This window comes from Anabrus simplex, chromosome 9 (genome assembly GCF_040414725.1).
Source record: "Anabrus simplex isolate iqAnaSimp1 chromosome 9, ASM4041472v1, whole genome shotgun sequence".
Classification (NCBI taxonomy): Eukaryota; Metazoa; Arthropoda; class Insecta; order Orthoptera; family Tettigoniidae; genus Anabrus; species Anabrus simplex.
The window spans coordinates 116,446,694-116,472,024 of record NC_090273.1 but is presented as its reverse complement, the minus strand read 5'-3'; the positions used below and the strand labels follow the sequence as shown (position 1 = coordinate 116,472,024).

General features: G+C 39.1%; 2 protein-coding genes across 2 annotated transcripts in view; one reads left to right on the top strand and one right to left on the bottom strand.

The window, feature by feature from the left end:
• The window catches only part of U2af38 (U2 small nuclear riboprotein auxiliary factor 38), an 87,381-nt gene extending 85,788 nt beyond the window's left edge, over positions 1-1,593 (bottom strand). The window contains exon 1 of the mRNA XM_067153484.2: positions 1,411-1,593. Within this exon, the coding sequence (XP_067009585.1) occupies positions 1,411-1,454 (44 nt within the window). The 5' untranslated portion in view covers positions 1,455-1,593. The remainder of the gene's footprint in view (positions 1-1,410) is intronic.
• Positions 1,594-1,881: 288 nt separating this feature from the next.
• LOC136881186 (COMM domain-containing protein 8) overlaps positions 1,882-25,331 on the top strand; it is a 39,433-nt gene continuing 15,983 nt past the window's right edge. The window contains exons 1-3 of the mRNA XM_067153869.2: positions 1,882-2,060; positions 15,347-15,508; positions 18,194-18,346. Coding sequence (XP_067009970.2) covers positions 2,004-2,060; positions 15,347-15,508; positions 18,194-18,346 — 372 coding nt within the window. The 5' untranslated portion in view covers positions 1,882-2,003. The remainder of the gene's footprint in view (positions 2,061-15,346; positions 15,509-18,193; positions 18,347-25,331) is intronic.

Below are 25,331 nucleotides of genomic sequence, written 5' to 3'. Positions count from 1 at the left end.
GGCGCAGATGCGAGAGTAATCTGAGGATATCCAGTTACTTCCTTTATTAGGTCCTTGCCTATACAAAGCCGACAGCCGCTTTTCTCTTAATTCCCTTCTAGACGGTATTTCATGGAGTCAGGAGTCATATCTTTTCTGGCTCTGGCTGCGAAGCAACTTGCCGAGATTGGCAAGATGGTACACAACAGTTGAATATTTCGGGAAAAGAATCTGAAGTTTCAGTTCTACAAGAAAATATACCTTGCACAAACGGAAAGAAACAAGTACACCTTAAAATCACTTCTGAAATACCGGTATCTATAAGCATAACATGATTAATTCATTTCAATGTTCTATACAAAATAGCCTATCTCTTGTACGAATGGAAGTGACCAGACACGTTTACTCATTGTACGAAAAAACTCAGCTTTTCACACACATTCATGCACCAATAACACAGTGCTACACCCACACCGACAGCAAAGATTGTGCGTCTACTACTGCACTCTTACGGCGACTTCCAAGAAATATTGGTAGTCGCGCCTTCCTGTGTTAAACTAGTGGCAGAGAGCAGGCAGTATAAGGTGGTGGTGGTGGTGGTGATTATTGTTTTAAGAGGAAGTACAACTAGGCAACCATCCTCTATATAACACTAATCAGAGGGAAAAATGGAAGGGGGCCGACACTTCGAAAAATGAAGATATCGGCCAAAGGAAGACAAGGGCCACGAAGGGCATGAAAATGAAAGACTCCCTAGCCCTCGCAAACCTAATAGCGCCGGGGTCGGAAAAGAACAAGAGTTGACCAAGGGAGGTCAGATAGGAAAGATAAAAGTGAGGAGCCTGGCACAAGTAAGTGGAAGCAATGCCAGGACTCAGCTGAGGGCCCCGTGGTCGCCAGCCCACGCTCAAAAGTTCAGAGCCCCTGGAGCCCCCTTTAGTCGCCTCCTACGACAGGCAGGGGATGCCGTGGGTGTTATTCAACCGCCCCCACCCACAGGGGGAGGCAGTATAAGAGGATCGAGACAGCGGTGCACCCAAAGTATGCGAAAGACAACCAGAAAGAATGCCGTACCCACTATCAGGAGAGGGGTGGCAATGCTTAATAAAAAATAGACTGGAGATGCCAGTCATCACCTGAACAATGTATCAGATCAACTGATAGACTGAATGCTTAATATTTAACACAGTAAACTGATTACTCTCCCGTTCAAATTATAAGAAAACTTGACACCCATCTGTGAATGCCGGGATAATGTCTTTTAACACAAACTCATATGTATCAAGTTTATGATAATATTTGGAGCATAAATTTGAACCTTTTAAACCCATGTTTTTACAAGTGATACGCATCCTTGTAATTTCTGATCCATTACAAGATCCAGTGCGGCCATTTTTAATACCGCCATAAATTTATTATAGGCCTACTTACTTGTCTTTTTCTGTGCCGAAAATTGAAGCCAAGTATTCCGCCATTCTTCAGAAATGCACAAGGTGCACTTTACAAACGAACAAAGTAAGTAATCTTCCTAATCGAAAGACACACAATTCCAATCCACTGGCCACCGGGCCGCACAACCCCACGAACGCCAAACTGCGCCGAACGAATTGCGCAAGCATATGAACGAGGAAGACAAAAGGGCAACGAAATGTACAGAGTGTCAAGTAATGGCCAACCATGGAAATGTATTACCGAACGCCAATAGGCCTAATCGGTGTATACCGATTATTCAAATTACACTTATGAAGGAAACTATAGTGCTACGTCATTATCAAATACTTTTCATATAAATTAAATTTATAATTAATTAGAAAACGTTCATTCTTTTCACCTTAAAGTCCTTTCATAGTTACCTTCGCTTTTGTTACTATGGTACCGGTATTGCTATGAGTTCTTGGCGAATGGCAAGGCAGATACTCAGATTGCTAAGCTAAACACGTTTTGTGTTTGTGTCCTGTCAAACGGATCTTTCGGTTTTCCCTGAGAAGGGAATTGAAGATCTGTTGTGTTGATTAATATTGACGATGGAAACAGATTTTCAGAAGAGACTTCAAAGTTTGGAAAGTCAAGTATTGCTCGAGGTAAAAATGTGTTAATACTGTGCAGACAGAATTATTTAATGAAATTGTAATTTGTAATCATCTACGTATATACAGTATGTAAGTTTTTCTATGGCCATTGGCTGCAATAAACGTATTCGAACCTACTAACCCCCCCTCACCGAACGCAAGCTGAAAGCTACGTGAGCCAAACCGCGCACCCAGTCGTTATTGAATTAATTAACAATATTAATGAAGGTAGAATATTTTTGAACTATGAACTAAACTGCCTGTTGCTGTTTCTTGGGACCGAACGAGTTGGCTGTGTGGTTTGAGCTGGTGGATTCGAACCCCACTGTCAACAGCCCTTAAGACTATGGTTCACCATTGCTTCAGATTTCCACACCAGTCCATCTCTGTAGTGTAACGGTTAGCACTATTAGCTGCTATCCGCAGAGGCACAGGTTCAATCCCCAGTACTGCTAAAGATTGAAGAATAACCGGAGAACTCATGTGGTTAACAAGGTAAATGAAGCTCAACTCCGTGGGAGGGTGACTCAAAAGAGCCGCACTACCGGGCGAGTTGGCCGTGCGCGTAGAGGCGTGCGGCTGTGAGCTTGCCAAGAAAATGAAATGTACTCCAGATGGTAAACCGGATGTTAATGTTTGGTTGGAAGGAGAAAAATTGACTCATGTAAATCAGTTCAGTTATTTGGGAAGCATCATCACATCTGATGGGAGGTGTGAAAAGGACGTCCGTTCTCGAATACCCCAGGCTAAAGAAGCTTTCAATAAAAAAAAGAAGCCTGTTGACCTCCAAGGCCATATCCCTACTAGTAAGAAAGCATTTCATTAAGAGCTTCATTTGGAATATTGCGATCTATGGCTCTGAAACCTGGACTCGATTAAAGGCTGATAAGAAAAGAATAGATGCATTCGAAATGTGGTGCTGGCATCGAATGTTACGAATACCCTGGACTCGCAAGCTAACAAATGAAGAAGTTCGCAAGAGAGCTGAAGAAACCATCAGTTTAGAGAAGATGATCGCGAAAAGAAGATGTAGTTGGATAGGTCATTTACTCCGGCATTCATCATGCTGCACCACACTGCTTGAAGGGAAACTGGAACGAAAGACTAGAAGAGGACGACCAAGAGCAGCTGGCTCAGGATAGAGGGTCGTTTGACGAGAACAGTCATGCTACTCACCAACCATCAGGTTGAGGAGAACGAGAGAGAGAGAGAGAGAGTTTACTTACTTTTTACCTGGTAAATGCTGGGGGTGTAATTAAGACTACGGCCGCTTACTTACTAGTGTAAGCCCATCCCGCTGGCAAAAACCTAATCTTGAGTTAGTGCAACATTTAACGACTAGGCCTAGATGAAGCTATTTCTTGATAGATGCAGTATCTTTTGTTTCTGTCTGTAGGCCAAAACAAAAGGTAGTTTCCACTGAAATCCCAGTCTCATTTATGGCTGTGACAGGACAGCAACAATGAACATGTTCTGGTTTCTTTAGTAGGGAATGGGGTGTAATGAACTCAGTGTGCATGGAATAATCAATTTATTGGGGTATGTGTGGACATTGGCAGTTTGGTGTTCTAAGCATCATGGATAAATTTGTAATTTGGATAATACCCTTGTCCACAGTTCTGATACTGAAGTTAATTCAAAAGTTGATTCAAAAATAAGCTATTTCCAGTTGCAAAATCCATCTTCATACTAAATTATTTGGGGTTTGTGATTGCATATTCCCATACTTTTCTTTTTCTCTCTTTCCTCCTGTAGCTTCCTGGTCTCAGTTGATTGCAATTCACAGTGTACTCTTAAGTCATCTATAGGAAAATAGGAAAGTCTCTCTTGGTAGCCCATAGACAAGTCTTGAAGGTGTAAACCTGGCTAGGGCTGCTTTCAAGTAGGTACCAGGCTTTCGTATTTTCAATCTTGGATAGGTCTCTTGTCGTCAATATTAGGCATATGAGGTCCAGTCCATAGGTCAAGATTGATAGGATCTCTGTAATGAATAGAGTCGTTGCTGTTTGTAGGGACAGTCTTCTGAGTTCTTTATTCCTTAAATTGCTCTTACTGCAGCTGTCACTCTTTCCTTTATATGTAGCCTGTACAACCTGTTCGTAGTTTGAAGTGTGATACCTAAAAATCTGAAAGTGCTTACTCTTTGCAGTGAGTTATTCTTGAAGTAAAGGTTATCATCCTCAGTGAGATTTCCCCCTTTCTTAAAAACATTTGTTTAGCCTTTTCTTCGTTTACTAACATGTTAAAGGCAAGCTGGATGTTCTGTATACTGGTAGATACAACAACCATATCGTCAACATATATAGTGAAGTTGACTTCATTGTCAGCTTTATTGTATTCCTGATATCAAGTGTAGCAACATTGAAGAGGAGGAGGCTGATGAGGTCTCCTTGTAGTACCCTGTTTGTCTGCGTCAGGTCCACTGTTGCTGATATGGAGTCGTCAACCGAGTAATTGTTAGATTGTCCTTTACTATCTTGGTCAACCGATGTTCTCTCGTGAGTTGTTCCAGTTTTGATACTAAGTTTTTTCTGTCTATCATACAAGGAGTGATTAAAACAAACTAATTTTTCACTTAAAAAGGAATAAATAGCCTAATTGTCAAATCAAGTTAGAGAGAAAGATGTACAGATTATTCTTGTCCGTTTGTGTATCCATATTTGTCCTCGCCTCCCATTTCTGTTGCGCCCTCTTTCCATACTGATCTGTAGGGCTCGGAAGTTCATGCAATTGCATGTTTTATTTTAGGGGTTAAAAATATATGCTGTATGAGCACAAATTGTGGAATTTTCAGTCATTTGAACATGCTTTTATGGTGCATATAACTGCATATTTTTGTGATTTTGATAAATGCATCATATTTTAATATGTTAGCGCCTAGGCCTATATGGCATATTTTAATCAGTTTAATGGTTTTTACAGTATTTTTAATCAGCTTTTTTCATCTGGTTGATGTGGGCAGTAATGTTCTGCTTGATGACCCAACTTGTCATGTGGTGAGGAGTTATGATGTCACGCAGTGAATCCCCTGTTTCATCATCTACCCTCACGTTTTGTGCTTAGCTGTCGATTGTCTGTCCATTGAGTTGTGTAACGGTATTGTGAACTGGTTGTGACCAAACCGTGTTTCGAGTATAAAGTGTCTGTTAAAAAGTTCTTTAAATGCCGAAGATAAGAGCAACTTCGAATTGTAAGATTAACTAATTGACAGAAGGAGTTTTCAGGTGACTTAATATCCACAGATAATAGGATACTGTTCTGCGGAGCGTGTGAGAAAACTATAGGGAGTGAGAAAAGGTTTCAAATAGTTCAACGCATAAACACAGCAAAACATAAGGAGAATTTAACTAGCAAACTCGCAAATAAAGAGTCTGTACAAAAACAACTATTAGAGTGTTTAGGAAGTAGGATTAGTGAATTTTCTTACGACCTGTGCCAAGCATTTTTAGCTGCTGATATTCCCTTATATAAAATTAATATCCCCCCATTGAAACATTTTTCTTGCCAAATACACTCGACAACATGTGCCTGAAGCAAGTACATTGCGTAAAACTTATGCAGGACATTGTTACAATAACGTATTGTCAAATTTACAAATTGAATTAGCGGATCAGTTTGTGTGGTTGTCTATTGATGAAACCACTGATTCTGAGGGCCGATTTATTGCTAATGTAATTGTGGGTGCCTTAAACAAGGAACAAAAGACGATACCATATCTTCTTAATGTGTGTGAATTGCCGGCCACTAACAATGTAACTGTAACGCAGTGTGTGATGACTCATTGAAATTATTATGGCCGTCTGGAATCAAATAAGACCGGCTACTTTTATTTGTTACCGATGCAGGTACTTACATGGTAAAATCAGGACAAACACTGAAAAGCATTTTTCCTAATTTAATTCATATAACTTGTTTGGCACACTTTCTTAATTGCATTACAGAGATAATTATTATTTATAAGCTTCATATCCGTATTGATTGGTATCACTATATAGAAATAATATGAGTCACCACCTTATCAATACACTATTTTATTTACTACCAAACTGGTAAATAAAATAGTGTATTGATAAGGTGGTGACTCATATTATTTCTATATAGTTACAGAGATAATACGCAATTATTTTCCATTGGTAGATCGATTTGTGGCCTGTTCAAAGAAATATTTTTGTTAAATCTCCTTCAAGAGTCAAGTTGTTTAGATCAACAGCACCCAATATCCCACTTCCTCCTGCGCCAGTGTTAACACGATGGGGAGCATGGCTGGACGCAGCTTTGTATTATGCTCAGCACATAGAAGTATTCAAAGAGGTTGTTAATTCATTGGACTAGAATGAAGCTACACCAATACAAACAGTGCAAAATATTCTGTGAGGCATTGAGTTAAAAGAAAATCTTGTTTTTATAAATGCCCATTTTTCTTTTTTGCCAACCGCCATAACGTCATTGGAAGCTGTAGGATCTCCCTTAAAGGAAATACTTACTGTTTTCGAAAAAACTATATCCAATCTAAATTCTGTTCCTGGTAGTCTAGGACAAAAAGTGAAAGAAAAAATAAATTATGTAACTTCAAAAATCCTGGTTATAAACAGTTGTGCGATATTCGAGACATTCTCGGAGGAAAACCGTCTGTCACACCAAGAGACTTGGCTCTTTCTGTGGAGCAGTTATCATTTAAATATGCCCCAGTAACATCTTGTGATGTGAAAAGAAGTTTTTCATGTTACATCTGATATGGCTTGACAAAAGTGTTTTGCGAGACAACAGACAGCATTTTACAGTTGAAAATTTGTGCAGAGTGATGGTTGTGAACAGCAATTCATCACTCAGCATTGACAGCAGGACAATTTCTACTTCAATCTCCAAGGAATAAATGTAAGTTTATTATTATCAGTACTAACCTGACTTGTCTACTGCCATTTTTTCATTTTAATAGTGCATATTTATTGGCATATTTTCAAGTTTTTAAGAGCATATTTGCATACATATTTTTTAGTTTTTTTAGGGTATGAACTTCCGAGCCTTACTGATCTGCCATTATGTTTGTCCTGTTAGGTGTGTTCCTTTCTTATCCCCCCTCCGCAATTCCTTTCCTATAGTTATATTTGTCCTGTGTTCTTATTCTTATACCACCTGCATTTTTTTTTACCTCGCATTGACACAGTTAGGTCTAATGGCGACAATGGGAGAGTAAACGGCTAGGATAAGGAAGGAAGTGGCCGTTGCCTTAATTAAGGTACAGCCACAGCATTTTCCTCGTGTGAAAATGGGAAACCACGGAAAACCATCTTCAGGGCTGCCAACTGTGGGGTTCGAACCCATTATTTCCCGAATACTGCATATTTTATTACTTTCACCTTTGTAATTCTTCACATTGTAAAAAAAATAATTTTTAAACCAACATTGTTATTTTTAATGTTAATTTTAGTTTAAGTCTCTTCAAGTTTTTTATTTTCATCTTATTATATGTTAATCAAGTGCTAATTTTATTCCGAGGTTAAGACAATGGCTGATGATGCCTTCATACTAGGCAAAACGTACCATTTTTAGTTAATAGATCAATGTAAATCATCCAAGACAATGACTTATTGTATTGATTAGGTGGTCAATTTAATAAATAACTTGCTGTTATTATTCTAATCTAATACTGCATACTGGCCGCAATTAAGCGATTACGGCTATTGAGCTCGGTTATCTGAGCCACTCAGCCTGACTTTTAGGTTTACTTTTCTTCACCTTTTTCCTTTTACATCTTTTTGTTTTGTCCATGCAAATGAGGAAATGTGCCAATTAAGCATAAGCCATATCATAAACTCATTTACTGATACTCTGATACAAATGGTAGAATTACTGCCTGCACTCACCAACCTTAGTAGCATTATTAGGATGTAGAATTTAAGCAAATCTTACTTAGAAATACTTTCAGAGGAGAGATGTGTTCGCTGTGATGTCCTGGAACCCACCATCCCGCACCAAAAACTACATTTACTTTTATAACGAAGGGAAGAGGAGCATTCGCCTTTGTCCATTGCTAAACTACAAACTTACATTCCTCTTGGCCAATGTAAAGTCACATGTCACATCATTCACGTCAGTCATAAACCCCGGCAGAATAAAAACAAAAAAATAGGACATATCAAGGAAACGGTGCTGAATACGGGATAGGAACGATTTTATATCATACTTACCCTTAATGCAGAGGATGGTACAGTGCTGCAGTAGCAATAAGGAATTTGTGCACTCTTTCTGAGAGGAAGGAGTTTTTGAACAGTGATTTGGCAACAAGATATCCCACGAAGTTCTTGAATGTGCAGTTATCGCCCTCGAACACACTGTGTTATGTAAAAGTACTGGATAAAGTTGTAATTCAGCTTTACACCACTAAACTCTATAGAATACACTATAATCTCCCCATGTCAATCTCAATTATGAAGAAAGTATTACCAGTGCAGACCAATGGTCTCTGCACAAGGGAAACTACAGGCCTAACCTGAGGGGGCTTATGCCCCCAGACCGCCTTTGCTTTTCACCAAATCACTAATCTTATCCACCCCTACCCTAACCAATCTAGACCAATGATCTTTTCCAGCACAAACCCACGGACATGTATCTGTTAATTTTTTAATGCAGATCAACCTCCTAAAGTTTGAACTAATTTGGTGACTACTGAGCTATAGCTTCAAAACAGATTAGTGAACCAGATACAAATATTTATCTGCAGATGCTTTAGGAACAGTTCAGGTATTTGATAGCTGACAAGACTTTACACTGTCAAAAATCAATTGATTTTGAGATCAGAGACAGCAATCAGATCAGAGAATGATAGGAAAGGCCTCTAATATCACCCGTATTAAGAAGGCAGTAAGTACTGTGAGAAAGGCTATCCAGCATTCTTGTCAATATTCCTTCATACAGAAACTTAAAGCATTTATCAGAACTAATCCTGTGCAACTTAGTTTGTGAAACATATCTCCTTTATTATTATTATAGTGGTATTCGCACCGCACATACAATTTTCTTTAGGTACAAAATTGAAAAAAATATTTCTTGGACTAGAAATCCCAGCATTTCCAGAGTGGGGGGGGGGAAGAAAATAAATACACACACAAAGAACACCCACAATGGTAGCCCGATATTAAGGATGAACTCTATGGTCAGTTGTAAAAAAACCACCAGGACTCTGAACGATGCAACTCCTCAGAATACCATATTTGTTGTGGACTGTGGAACATCAGAAAGACATCAGAGAGGAAGAAGTCATAGTAAAATAGTCTAAAACTAACAGAGAATCATTCTGAATGGTAAAACTTACATGCCTATATTATTTTAATGACTGGTTTGAAGACAAGAGAAACAGAACAAGTGTTGGGTTAACTGTACTCCTATGAATCATAAGGGTTGAGATTTTTTTGTATGTATTAGTGGAAATTGTGGGATGATGTGAATAAGTGAAACTAACAAATTTCATAGGGTATAAGACATTGGTTAAACCATGCCTTTGATAATGATAGAAGCAGAAAAGGCCCCATGCTGGCTGTGAATAGATGATCATGGCAGTGATCATTTTGTCCACAGAGGCCTGCAGATGGTACAGCCTTCTTCTCTCGCTGTATCTGCACCTTTCAATTAGGAAAAAAAAAAAAAAAAAAAGAAAATCCACAGCGTGTTTCCAGTCATTCGACTGGATTAGGAATGGAATGAATGAAGCCACCATCTAGCGGCGAGGATAGGAATTGTGCCGGCTGCCGAAGCCTGTCGCACTCCTCTGGGGCAATAATTAATTAATGACAAATGAAATGATACTGGAGAGTGTTGCTGGAATGAAATATGACAGGAAAAAACGAGAGTACCAGGAGAGAAACCTGTCGCGCCTCCACTTTGTCCCTCACAAATTTCACATGGAGTAACTGGGATTTGAACCATGGAACCCAGCGGTGAGAGGCCGGCGCGCTGCCGCCTGAGCCACGGAGGCTCACTACTCCACCGGCCACGCATGGATAAACATGAAATATATATACTCGCCCATTTACCTCATCTCCATGGACTCGGTCGGAACAGGCCAGAAACTGCCTAAAACTGAACCCGTGCCTCTTAAAATAACAGGAAGGAGATGATAGAGACATGAACCCCCAGTGAAAGATTGAATGAAATAATAATAATAATAATAATGTTATTTGCTTTACGTCCCACTAACTACTTTTAAGGTCTTCGGAGACGCTGAGGTGCCGAAATTTAGTCCCGCAGGAGTTCTTTAACGTGCCAGTAAATCTACCGACACGGGGCTGTCGTATTTGAGCACCTTCAAATACCACCGGACTGAGCCAGGATCGAACCTGCCAAGTTGGGGTTAGAAGGCCAGCGCCTTAACCGTCTGAGCCACTCAGCCCGGCAGATTGAATGAAATGAAAAGGTTTATTAACATAAATGAAATGCAAATGAATAAAGAACAAAAGAAACAGGGGATGCAGAGAGCAACTTACTTACATAATCAGTCCCAGAGAGTATTATACACAGAGTGATCTTTCCTTCTGACCACACACATCGTTTCAACAAACATCAATACGGTTGCTGTAGTAACATTACGAAGTTTGGTAAATATATTAGCAATCAAACTAAATCTTTCTCGGAACAACGAATTAGTTCGTAACATAAAGCATTCCTTTCTCTGTAATAAAGAGTTGGGCTCGCCTGAAAGAACACATCTCACTCCAAAAAGAAAACCATGCCAAAGGGCCCTACGGTAATGCTAAACTTGATCCACCATCATCAAATCAATAGCCGCGGGCCACAACAGTCGGCTCCATAGAGACTGCATCTCCAAGAGAGCAAAACAAAAGGACAAAACCAGTGGATAACACAAAACAAAAGCAAGGAGGATGAGAGGTTACCATAGTTACTGAGATCAACAGGCACATGTCGAATTCATATCACCCTAACTCAAAGGTGAACATGGAAATGCACAGCATTAGCATCAAACCAAAACAGTATCGACCAAGCTCAACCTGCGGAAGATTTGAAGAAAAATAATCAAGGGTCTCAAATTGAAGCCACATGCATGCGCACCAGTTACACAGACCGGTATCACTTTCCGTTCTCACATATAGGAAAAAAACACACAAAATTACTGAAACGTAAACCAACCTATATATATATATATATATATATATATATAATTCGCTGGGGCCATCAAGGACCACGTTAAGTCTTGTTGCATTTGACACTGAACTTGGCCTTCTTTAGAGCTCAAATTTCCCTCATTCTTTGTGAGTGGGCCTACTTACGCTCCTCTGTCCAAGGGGCACCATGTCTTCTCTTCGGTTGCTCGTCTCGGTTTAGCCCGTTCGTCAATATTTTCTTGCGGAAGAGATCTCTGTTAAGGGCGTCTTCAGCTGAGATATGGAGCATTTGCAGGTCTTCTTTAGTATTTCTAAACCAGGGAATAGTGGTTTTGGGGTTTGAATAAAAAAAGTGAAACATTTCTTTAGTTAACTTTCTTCCGTCCATTCTTTTCAGATGACCATAAAATCGTGCCCGTCTTTTTCTGATTGTGTCGGTAATTTTCTAGACTTCCTTGTTGGATCTCTTTTGATGGATTCCATTTCTGTACTTTGATCCCAAGATTCCTCTCACAATTTTGCGTTCTCTTTTCTCCAGTTCTTCAAAAGGTCCTTTGTTGGCATTTAGAGACAGGGTTTCGGCTGCATATAGAACTACGGGCTTCAGAACTGTTTCATAGTGACGTATCTTGGTGTTTTGGGAAAGGCATTTTTTTGTTGTAGATTGTGCGGCTATTTGGTAGGCTATTTCCGTTTTCTATTTCCATTTTGCGTACTCGCTCCTGAATTGCTTCTTTGTCCAGTCCATTTTTCATGATGATCTCACCCAGGTATTTGAATTTGTCTACTCGGGTGATGTCCCCATATTTTGTATGGAGTTTTGGTGGAGCCTCTTTGATGTTAGTCATTACTTCTGTTTTCTCAAACGATATCTGCAAACCAGTTTGTTCGGCAATTTCCTTTAAAATTTCAACTTGAACTCTAGCGGTTTCTATGTCGTTTAAGAGAACAGCAATATCATCGGCAAATGCTAAGCAGTCTGTTGCGATCCCCTTAGATTTGGTTCCTATTCTCAATGGACTGTAGTTGGTTTCCTGTAATCTCACCCGCCAGGTTCTGATGATCTTTTCAAGAACACAGTTGAAGAGTATCGGGGATAGCCCATCACCTTGTCGGACTCCTGTTTTGATGTCAAAGGAATGCGAGAGACATCCGTGGAACTTCACCTTGGATTTTGTATCGGTCAGGGTGGCTCTAATTAATGCCAGCAGTTTCAAATCAACTCCAAATTCATTTAAGATGTTTAGCAGGACTTCCCGGTCAATGGAGTCGTACGCTTTCTTAAAGTTCACAAAGACAGACACATACTGCTTAGAACTTAGTGTACAATATCTGATGATCGTTTTGAGATTTTGGATCTGTTCAGCTGTTGAGCGACCTTTTCTGAACCCTCCTTAGTATTCACCTATTTGATGTTCGACTTGTGCTTCCAAACGCTCCAGGATGGCAAGTGATAGAATTTTTTAAGTCACGGGTAGCAAAGATATCCCTCTGTAGTTGTTGATGTTCTTCATGCTGTCTTTTTTGTGTAATGGATGGATCAAAGCTATTTTCCAATCTTCGGGTAGGGTCTCCTTGTTCCAAATTTCTTCTATTTGCTTTTGCAAGATATCAAGTGGCATATTTCCATAGTTCTGCTACTACTGAGTCTTCCTCCGGCGCTTTGTTATTTTTGAGACGGGCAATGTGGCGCTTGATTTCATCTCTGTCGGGTGGTCTGAAATCTGGGTACCTGAGTAAGGGTTCCTTGGTCTCAATGGCGCTTTGCGGTTTAGAGCAATTAAGTAAATTCTTGAAGTAATTTGCCAGAATGCTGCAATTTTCTTCATTTGACGTCGCCAGTGTGCCGTCCTTTCGCTCAAAACATAGAGATGGTGGTTTATAGCCAGCGAGTTTGCGTTTGAAGGCTCTGTAGTACTCTCTGCTTTCATTCTTCCTAAAGTTTTGTTCTATCTTTTCAATGAGGGATTTTTCGTATTTACCTTTCTCATTTCTGAACACCCTAGCTGCTTGGGCACGTTGGGTTTTGTAGGTTTTCCAATCATTTTCTGATTTCGTTGAGTAGTACTGTTTCCACGCATTGAGTCTTTCTTGGAGGACTGATTCGCAGGTACCATTCCACCAGGCATGCGTTTTGCTTCTCTTGATTTCTGCAACGTCTTTGGCGGCCTCAACAAGGAGACTCTTGACGTTGTTAAAGTCACAGTCATTTGGTCTAGCCTTCTCCTGGAACTCCTCAACCCTTTGCCGAAGTTTATCATTGTCGAAGCGTGTGATCTGTTTGGTTGTCTTCCTTGTGTTTGCGGGAATTGGTTTGAATTTGATAAGAGACATATAATGATCTGAGGCCACATTGATGCCTTTCTTTACCTTGACATTCATAATCTCAGGGCTGTTTCTCCTGGAGATTGCAACATGATCAATTTGGAACTCTCCGAGAGCTTGGACGGGAGAACGCCAAGTCATTTGCTTTCTGGGTAGATGGCGAAAGTGGGTCGACATGACCTGCAGGTTGTGATTTTCGCAAATGGACACCAGTCTTTTGCCGTTGGGATTGATTCTTTTGTGAGCAGGGTAATTTCCTATAACTTTCTTGTACTTCTGCTCACGACCTAGTTGGGCATTGAAGTCACCCAAAAGAAGCTTGACATGGTGTTTGGGGATTTTGTTTAATTTTTCATCCAGTAGGTCCCAGAAATTATCAACTTCGTCTGGATCAGACTTGTTCTTATCGTTTGTAGGAGCATGTGCGTTAACTAGGGCACAGGTTTTGTTCGCGCATTTAATTGTGAGTATAGACAATCTGTCATTCACAGGTTCGAAATTTGCAACCGATTTAAGGATCTTGGTTCTAACAGCAAACGCGGTTCCATGCATCACAGCTCCATTGAGGATTCCTCTTTGCGCTTTGCTCTTGAAAAATCGGTAGCCTTCGGATTCAAAAATCTCTTCATCTGGGTACCTTGTTTCCTGTAGGGCCATTATGGATATCTGATTTTCGTGAAGAGCTTTGGTGAGGGTTTTCAGCTTGCCAGTTTGTGTAAGTGAATTTATGTTGAAAGTTGCTAGAAAGGTTTTAGATTTTGGCCTGAGTTTTTGACTCTTAGGGGTACACTGAGACGCTCCGACTCGTCTCTTGCATGATGTCGAGTCTCCCCCAGAATCCGAATGAGACTCGTGCGCCGTGGTGTTCACGACGAGGGATTTATCCGAAGATTTACCCTCTGGGGTATGTTTCTTGAAATGTTGTGCCATCATGCTTTTTGATTTGACTTTGCTTTGGACGGGTACCCATCCTTTTACAACTAGGGTTGTTAGCCCTAGAGGTTGCCTCAAGATGTTTTCTGGCTTCTGGTCATTTACCAGTCTTCGTCGTAACCCTGGCAAGGGACCAGTTTTTTTTCACGGTGGTATTTTATTTCCCTACTACCCTCTGACTCTGCTGGCGGTAGAGCCAGCGAGCTTCCCCAATTCCAATGGGATGCGCCCGATGCAGGTAACCGGTAAATCCCCACACGGGATATATATATATATTATCTGAAGAACAGAAAATCAAAACACAAGATCAGAATTACTATGACAGACCTCAAAGTGTAATAAATACCTTCTATTTTGAAGGGCAGGGGGTCCAGTTGGGCGGACAGTAATTCCACACAAAATACCATTTAAATTCGTACATTTTCACGCCGGGGTCCAATGTCTCAATCCTTACCACTCCAGACATTGTTACCTCTCCAAGAGAGAGCAAAAGAATAATCAATCGAGAGAGAGAGAGAGAGAGAGAGAGAGAGAGAAATGCTTTGACAATATTAGATTATCAGGGAGTGCCATCTGTCAAAAGAGAAGTGAATATTACATCACATTAGGGAACATTGTATGGACTAGTTGTCATTGACATCGCCAAAGAATGCGATAATAGAATAGTGCAACACAAGGAGACTCAGTGTGGCACACTACCTTTCAATTAGGCGCCCCCAAATTTACTTGGGGTTAGCATTTCTAGTCCTGAGGTGGTAGACGTTTTCTTTCTACCACCAGTTTTTGGTACTCCTTTGTGTAAAGTGGATTCAATAAATTTTTCATAGGTTATCTTTGACCCTCCTCTTCCTATGCTACAGCATATCTGCTTGTTAAAATATTGGTGTATATATATGATAGTAAGTAATTTTTCTTGTATTTCAGTTGCTTCATGCCTGTGTTGATGCCATTTGTGGAAGGAAGGCACAGAATTTTAATGTCTTCAAATCAAGTGCTAAATTAGAAAAGGAAGACTATGATGCAACATGCTCAAAACTGAAGGAACTTCTTATTCTGGCTGTTGCAAGAAATCTTGAAGATGAACAGGTGAGTTTCTTTTGTCATTATAATAGGGTTGTTACTTCTGACAGTAGTTGAATTTGTGTGTGGCATCTATACTTGTATTAGCGTATCACTTTTCTTGACTGTTCTCTTTTCATTTTATCTGTGACCCGTCATACTCAATTCTTTATCCTTCAGGTGCTATTGGATTTTGAATAATGCCTTTATTTGTATTTCTATTTAACCTCAGTTCTTATTCTTAAAGGTTTCAGAGTGGTTGATGTTGAGCTCTTCAAATCTAAAGAATGGCCAGTAGTCTCCTGGAATCAAATGTAATGTCTCTTGTCCCGAGAAAAATTAAATATCTCCTGGAATTACGCCGCTTCCACTAATCATTTTATTTTTCAATATTTGTTAACCAGAGGTTGCCAGGTTGGGTTCATAACTTATTATTATCAAGTCAGGAGAAAGGAAATAATAATTATTGTTGACACCGTCACGGTCTCATTTAAACATCATGTTGTTATTAACAATTTCAGTTCAGTATTGTGTGTAGGACAGTGGAACTGGAAGTAGGCTAAGTGTATCATCATTGTCATGGTTAGTTCATTAAAAAGCAACCATAGTGTGAAACTAGCTTCATATATCATACGGTTTCAGAGTAACGAATATTTTTGTTTTTGGGTCTTAACCCTCATTTAACCCCTAAGAGGAGTTTTTTACATCTAGGGCTTGACCCCATTTAATCCACCAAGGGGTGAAAGTTTTTCAAACCTAGTCTTATTGAACATCTAAGACACAAAAGAACAACCATTACATGAAGTTTCAACCATGTACAGTAAAGCAGTTTCTGAGGAATGAATATTTTGTGTTTTGAGGTTTAACCCCATTTCTTCCCCTTAGGACCAAACTTTTTCTTAGTGAGCTTCTAACACATAAGGGCAACCATGTTGTGAAATTTGAACTTCCTACATCAGCGGGGGATTCAGAGACATAGTGATCAGCCAGAAAGTTGGCGAATTTTTGCTTTCATAGAAATAGATTGTTTTCACAGGTGTTAAAATATTGAATTAATTAGTCAATCATTAACGTGAAGGAAAATTTTAGCTATAAACCAGAAAATAATGGAATAGCGAGTCAAATGATGAAGAGCCTAAAAGTGAATTGTTTAATAATAATAATGTTACTGTATTTGCTTTAGTCTCACTACCTACTTACGGTTTTCGGAGGTGCCAGAATTTAGTCCCGCAGGAGTTCTTTTACGTGCCAGTAAATCTACCAACATGAGGCTGACGTATTTGAGCACCTTCAAATACCACCGGACTGAGCCAGGATTGAACCTGCCAAGTTGGAGACAGCAGGCCAGCGCCTCAACCCTCTGAGCCACTCAGCCCGGCTGTGAATAGTTTAATAAGAGAGAAATGATAATAATGGTGGAGAATTCCTGGTGTTAATGATAGTGGTATTCTATTACTGATGTAGTTCAGACAGCACAGGCCCAACTTGGAAACTATCCTGATTCAAAAAAATTATAATTCTCGCCGTGATACAGACCATCTTGAGTAGTATTTTTCTCTCCATATTTATTGCAGGTTAGAAGCCTCTGTGCTCAGGCGGAAGTGCGTCAGCACCTCACCGCTGGGTTTTGTGGTTCAAATTCCGGTCACTCCATGTGAGATTTGTGCTGGACAAAGCGGAGGCGGGACAGGTTTTTCTCGGGGTACTCCGGTTTTCCCTGTCATCTTTCATTCCAGCAACACTCTCCAGTATCATTTTATTTGTCAGTCATTAATCATTGCCCCAGAGGAGTGCGACATGCCTCAGCAACTGGCACAATTCCTATCCTCGCCGCAAGATGGGGGCTTCATTCACTCCATCCCTGACCCAGTCAATGACTGGAAGACAGGTTGTAGGTTTTCTTCTCATTTATTGCAGGTAACACTTGGTTTTCTTGTTCCAAATCAACTCTTTGGTAACTCTTTAAAAGTTATCATTGTTTGTTATTTCACAATCGTCTGTCTCCATGGCTAAATGGTTAGCGTGCTGGCCTTTGGTCACAAGGGTCCCGGATTCAATTCCCGGCAGGGTCGGGAATTTCAACCATCATTCATTAATTTCTCTGACACGGGGGCTGGGTGTATGTCCTTGGCGATGAATAAGAAATATTTGTAAATATTTCACGCGTAAAGTTTCTGATAGAGTTAGCGTTGAAAAAAATTAATATCTCAAAAACCGTTTCATGTTCAGAGTTGAAATTTCACATGATTGTGTCTTAGATGTTTAATAGGAATATTTCAAAATATTCCACCCATAAGAGGTTTTAATGGGGGGGGGTTAGTTTCAGAAAATAGAAATATACATTGTTCCAAAACTTTTCGACGTACGAGGTCAGAATTTCACATAGTGGTCGCTTCTCTGTCCTAGATGTTAAATAAGAGAGAGTTTTAAAACATTTCAGTTCTACAGGGTTCAAATGAGGTTTAGATCTGAAAACAAAAATATTCATTCCTCCAAAATCGTTCAGTGCTTGAACTAACCGTCGAATCTCCAAACTTTTAAAACTTCTAAGGGGAACCTTCTGTTTAGAACTGTAGCAAACCATGGGTATATTGCTAGTTATTTTATATAGCTTACATTACAGTGTGTGTTCTTTTGGGTTAATTCATATTATCAAATAGAGAAAGTCAAGATAATTTCATCAGTAGTGATTATTTTCTTATCATTTTTCAGATTTTGCAGCAAGTTCCAGAATTAGATGTTGATCATCAACAGCGCATTCTCGAATGTCTTGAAGTACGAAGAAATGATATTTCACGTGTTCTACGACAGAAATCTGCTGCAATATCAGGCCCTGTCTTGTTGGACTTTGACTGGAAAGTCAAGGTTGGTAGTTATGACTAAACAATTCTGGAAAACTTATCAGTCTTATTAAAAATATGACATGTTTACTCATTTAGCCAGTCCTTTTCTACCATACTGTGTAGGGGTTTGGCAAAAGGCACATCAAGTCTTCCTGTCTTGTGTTCAGGTACAGGCCTGTTTCCGGTCTATTCCCACTCTGATCTGTCATTGTGTTTATCCTATTATGTGCTCCCTTTTGTGTACTTATATTCTATATATCAGGTGCTTGATTTCTCTCTGTCCCTTCCAGACATAAAAAAATTCAGTAGGTCTACATTCATAGGTAATTATATTACTCTGACTGTCATGCCACAGATGGAATAAATGGTAACGTTAGTGCCAGGTAGTGGGTACCATTGCATCATCTGCAAATCTTTGTGCAAGGTTCTTCAAGATTTTTTTCTGTTTCTTCTCATTTCAGATCTTTCTTCAGCAGATAGACATTTTGAATGATACTGTATATTGTGAAGTGTCTTCTTACCTAGGTCATCCCACACTTGTTTGGTGGAATTTAGTTACCTGCAGACTAATCGATCTGCCAAATGTTCTTTACAGCTGTGATTAGGCATAGCACAATCATCCATAAACACAAATACAAGCCAATGGCACCTCTGAACAGATTTACATGGAAATGGTTACTTATAGTAGCACTGTATCACCTGAATTGGACTCTTCCTCCTACTTTACTGGTGATGAAATTACATTAACTATTTCTCGTCTTGTATCTCCTACTATGCTATGTGTTTATTCTTGAATTTCGTCCCTAAATTAGACATTTATGTTTGTCTCTTTTTTTTTTTTTTTTTTTAAGCTGTGAGAATGTAGAAGAAATTTTCCGGGCTTGTAGGCCATGGTTGAATTGGATTTATAGCAAGTTATAAACTTCATGTGCAAGGTCTATATTGATTGATATCTGACTTCCGTGGGGAGGAAATGAATTTTTCCCTTGGAGTCATTTAAAAAGGAAAAATTAATTTCCTCGCCACTGAAGTTGGATTTGTAGCTCCGAACACTTCACCAGAACACCACTCTCTCTGAAGATAAGTGTACTGAGCTGTACCTGTGCTCTTCCCATATATATGCCAGTACCACACTGTTGTTTGCACAGTATGGAGTTGAGCTGTGCCAAAGTGGGTTGCTTGTACTTTCCCCGAGGTGTGGTTTTTTAATACGTTTCACCAATACAGATAGGTTTTATGGTAACAGTGGTATAGGAGAGGTCTAGGAGTGGGAAGGAAGCGACCATGGTCATAATTTAGGTACAGCCTCAGCACTTGCCTAGCGTGAAAACAGGAAGCCACAAAAAACATCATCAGGACTGCAGAGAGTGGGGTTCAAAGCCACCATCTATTGAATGCAAGCTGGCAGCTATGTGAACCAAACTGTGCAGTCACTCACTCGGTTCCTACGATCATCTGGCTTCTTCATATTTGCTATTTTGAGTTAGGGTATCCAGGCTCTGTTTCCCTGTTTATTTCCGTCCTATTGAAATGGTTGGGATGTTAAAAAATTCTTAGGGTTTCCCATTGTGATCCAGTTCTTCTATAGTGTGCCGTCGTTGAGAGTATGTCTGTGAAACCGACCCTCTTGATACAGCTAAAGTCCAGATTGAGCAGAAAACAACATCACGCCATATATATATTTAGAGCATACAGCCACAACTGACCTTCAGCGAGAATGAACCGTTGAAAATGCTGGGTACAGTTTCCAATGAAATGTTGGGGGCTATAAACCAAATTGGACCACCATATAGGCGTGGAAAATTTCTTCTGTATTCATCGAGATGCTGACCAAGAATGCCTGAGCTGTTAGTCTGTGGAATATCATTCTCTGTTTGAGGACTTGGGTAGCACGTTATTGCTCATACTCACTACCACCATAGCAAAAATCTATGAAGCAGGCAAGAACATCAGTGCCATGCGAGAGATGAAGAGCGATATAATCACCAACAGTCAATAAGGAGGGTGAAGAGATTGAGCAATTTTATGAACAGGTCTAAGATATAGCGGTATAATTTAAAGGGGACTGGTATAACTACTGCCATCTATAACTGTTGTATGTGTGCAATTTAAAATGTATCTTTTAACAATGCCCCGTGAACTGCTAGACAGCAATTGGCTGCAATTTGTTAATTGTGGTACATCTAATGTCTTGATTGGACGACATCGAGTAATGTATACGGCTTCTATTCCTTGACTCCGTGAGGTGTGAGTCAATTGTCGACATGCGTTAACCTGTGTTCCTACTCTGTGAACAGGGAGTTGGTTTCGAATCGTCTCCAAGATGGCTATGTTTGCTGCGACACTCCATCTAGCTATTATGGCTAGGGGAAATGATTACCGTCCACCCTAGTTATGGGTCTGAAGTGGCTGTATAGCCTCTTTCTTACGTTGTGCCTGCTGTGTGATGGCTTAATTTGTTTTGGTTCTGTTTACCCTTCAAGTGGGTGATTGGTGCAATGTTATTTGATTTTGTTTAAATACTAACCGTGTGTTATATGCTACTGTTTAATTAACCTTCAGTGGCACGCCCGAGAAATTCTCTTATGGCGCACGCTTGCCCATAACGTCACCGCCCAAGAATTTCTTGTTTAGCTGCAGTGTTCACTTCGTGATCGCCCAATAATTTCTCAGGTACTGTAATCTCTTTGGAAAATGTTTTCCCGCATTCTCAACAGATGGCGGGAGGGTTTCCAGCTGTATTCGTGAAGTCTCTGGCCTAAAATATGCCTTATCTTCTCTACTTGATCTCTGCCCAGCTGACGAGGTAAACAGAAATGGAGTAAAATAATATATTATTATTGGTCCACCTTTTCAATACAAAATGAAAATTACATAGGGACTAGTTTCGACCTAGTAATAGGTCATCATCAGCCTGAAGTAAGTCAAAGATCGAAGAAAACATAAACAATGTAAACACAAGTACAGTCTCTTTAAAGGTACATACCAAGTGGGAAGTTGAGTAGAGATATATGAAAAATAATAACTCATCCAAATTGACGTAAATTTCTTCGATTATACAACAGCTAAGAAGAAGCCAGCATTCAACCTACTATTCTTCTTTATTGCATCATTTAGTGCACAGTGGTCTTTTATAATATACGGCGCACCGAACTTTACATAAATTCCGCTCAGTGCTTCGTCAATTTGGATGAGTTATTATTTTTCATATATCTCTACTCAACTTCCCACTTGGTATGTACCTTTAAAGAGACTGTACTTGTGTTTACATTGTTTATGTTTTCTTCGATCTTTGACTTACTTCAGGCTGATGATGACCTATTACTAGGTCGAAACTAGTCCCTATGTAATTTTCATTTTGTATTGAAAAGGTGGACCAATAATAATATATTATTTTACTCTATTGTAATCACAGTTCAATACGGATCTATCATTATGAAACTTATTTCTTTTAATTAAACAGAAATGGCGAGCGTGAAACGGAAGAGATGTTTGTCTGAAAGCAAAATAAGGAACTAATTCAAAGATTAATCTCTCAGTGACATTCTTATTTCTGATAGTAGTAATAATGGTACTGATTCTTCTGGTGATGACCTTCTTAGTACTTACTTACTTACTTATCCGGCGCTACAGCCCTGTGTGAGCCTTGGCCTCTTCTACGATAGTCGGCCATCTACTTCATCCGGTTTTCTCGTAGAAGTCTTCTGAACAATGCTTTTTTTACAAGGTGAGGCCGTTAACCCCACGCTCAACCCTATCCACTGGCTGGGGACATTGATTTTGGAGCATCCTACTCCTAGACAGGTTGTCTTCACCACGACTAAGGAGTCCCGTCTACCCCGTCTTACGTCCTCAACTAATTAACCCCAGTGAGGATGGGTTGCCTCATCCGCCTTTTCCACCATTCCGAAGGTCTCCTTCTCTGCTGGATCCGCCGTTAAGGTCTTCACCCGTAACCCTGGGCAAGGGTTCCACGTTATACCCCGTGGGACTGGGTCCCCACCTGAACTTAGCCATCCTTTTACACCGGCCTACTGGAGTAGAGGATGCCCACCCCCGCAACGTGGATGCGCCAGGCAGGAGTTACTCAAGTGGAGAATAGGGAAAGTGGCCCTATCTCCCTTGAGTCGGGTTAATGGTTGTGTATGGTACCACAACCAAAGGCTGACCTTCTTAGTATTTCTAGTAAAAGTGAAGAGGATATTACCTCAGAACATAAGGTGATGGTAGGGGAGGTTGAATATACATTCGTGTGCAAAAAGTGTAAGCCTGGGGATAGTGTGCAACCTAATATAATTGCATTTACGGGAATTCCTGGTGTGAGGGTCGGATTATTACCAGAGGTGAGTGCGATTGACTATTTTGAACTGTTTCTAACGGATGAAGTTGTAAAACTGACAGTGACCGAAAAAAATGTGTATGCTAAAAGTGCATTGAGAAACTTGTAAATAAATCTCCGCATGCGAGGGCACAATTTTGGAAAAAAAGAAACTCTTATGAAATTTGACAGTTTATTGTGTTAGTGTTCTTTATGGGAATAATACAAAAGTCTGAAATAAAAATGTATTGCTCACAGGATATTCTCAAAACACCAATATTTTATGAAACCATGTCACAGGCCTACTGTAAAAAAAAGTGTAAATAGACTGTAAAGTAAGTTTTTATTAACCTTGTATAATATATGAACGTGTTCCCTTAATAATTGTTACTCAGTCCTTGCTTCATAAAAGTAAATAATTTCCTCCAAAAAAAACTCACTTTTCTGGCACAGGAGGTCTGCCAGAACCCGCCACTGAAGGGGTTAAACGGGATCTGCAAGGATTATTAATGGACCTCTTTGTCGGTAAGCTTTGAAAATTTATTTTGTGTGAAATATAGCCTATCTACCATGACTGTGTTTATACCAGGAGTTCCCAGAATGTAAACATGTCGGACTGAAATACATTGTTATGCAGCGCAAGGGCGTTGCGTGGATATTTCCTGTGCTATTGTGTGAAAATGCCTCAAATCTAGTCTTCATCGCCTGAAATAATATGTGAAGCAGTTTAAAAGTGTTCCCCTCTAAATTCCAAGGTGATACCTGGTAGGTACTTTCGACGACCTTAAAACTAAAACAGCTGTGGTCTCCGTAATTTAGTGTTCTTTCAGTGTTATACACTTAAAAACTATTCTAGGCTCTGCTAAGGACTAGTAGTGTGTTATCATTGTCAATATTTAAATTTTCTTGATTTATGAATTTCATTTTCCGTATTGACATTTACCAATCTTCATAAAAGGAAAGAAAAATTCCACCTAATCAATACATTTATTTTCTTGTAAACTATTACAATCTTCATAGGTCATCCTCAGCTATATCAGAATCACATTTGCATTTCTATCTTATACCTCTGAAAGACCTTCATGATGCATGTTTCATAATTTTTCAGTGAAAACTTATCTAAAAACTTACAAATTTCTAAGCGTTGTGTTAAAATTAAAAATTAAAATTACAAAACTTTGTCTATTATATACATGCCCTTGGGCTGACAGAATGCATCCTTGGGTTGATTAAGCACATATCTTAAGTATTGCTTATTCTGTTGAATCGAAACCCTTTTATACTTATGTACAATCGTGAATAGACTATCAGTAAAATTTGATAAATAAAGCTTGCGTGATAATTATAATAAAATATCATGTTACATCTTTATACCTTATTGCTGGAGTGATATTATTTTAGGCAAAATATAAATGCGTGTTGACCTCTATAAAATATTTTTACATAAACACACTAATGTACTTTAAAATCTAATCATTGTACTTTAAAGTCTAAAATACTTATTGCTTGGATCTTGCGTTGTTATGTGGTAAAATATTATAACAATTTGTCTTGTATAACATCAGATATTGATAATGTTTGAATATGCCGTGTATGGTTGGCTTTTAAACCTAATGATTAAATGTCAGTTCCTTCTTGCATAAAATTACAAGTTTCATATTATGTTGATTATGTATTGTATAAAACATAAATGTATATAAAATTGAATGCTTATCATTTACTACAGAAGTTTTAAAAAACACTTGAATGTCTAGTAATATATTCAGTGTGTTTAGTGACACTGAAACGTGTTGGCCTTGATTCTTGCGTTATATTTCCATAATTTGCCTTTTCTTATATATGTCGAATGTTGAACTTTATAGGTTCCATTTGTATAACTGTGAAATGGATCAATATAAGCTTGATACGTGTTAAATTATGGAATATATGTATGATTCAGTTCTGGCCTAACTTCTGGAGTTTTCTCCCATCAAATGCCGTAAGACTGTGGTGGTTCCTTTCCCTTTTTTTAAGGCTGGTAAAGTTGCTGGATGTTTGAAATGCAAGTTTCTTGGCCGTTTGACGAGTAATGTACCTCGTACTGATGGCAACCCAAGGATGCATTCTGTCAGCCCAAGGGCATGTATATAATAGACAAAGTTTTGTAATTTTAATTTTTAATTTTAACACAACGCTTAGAAATTTGTAAGTTTTTAGATAAGTTTTCACTGAAAAATTATGAAACATGCATCATGAAGGTCTTTCAGAGGTATAAGATAGAAATGCAAATGTGATTCTGATATAGCTGAGGATGACCTATGAAGGGTCGAAACCGGTCCTAGATTGTAATAGTTTACAAGAAAATAAATGTATTGATTAGGTGGAATTTTTCTTTCCTTTTATGAAGAATATTTAAATTTGACGTTCTCAGATGTGTTCTGCTTAATTTAATTTTCTTGGATTATTATTATTTTTATTAATTGGTTTTCTTGGAACTCTTTTATTTTCTATATTATATTGAAGGTGCTATTATCCTTTTGGAGCTTAATTTGCTTTAACGTTACAGATTTATTCTACGTCGGGTAACCTTAATTCTTGTTATTGTTGTGTTGCTCTATCTTACAACGATTATGTCATTGTTATGTCAAGATGGTGGATATCGATTAGATATGACATAATTTGATTTGGATAACATGACTGTTACGAGTTG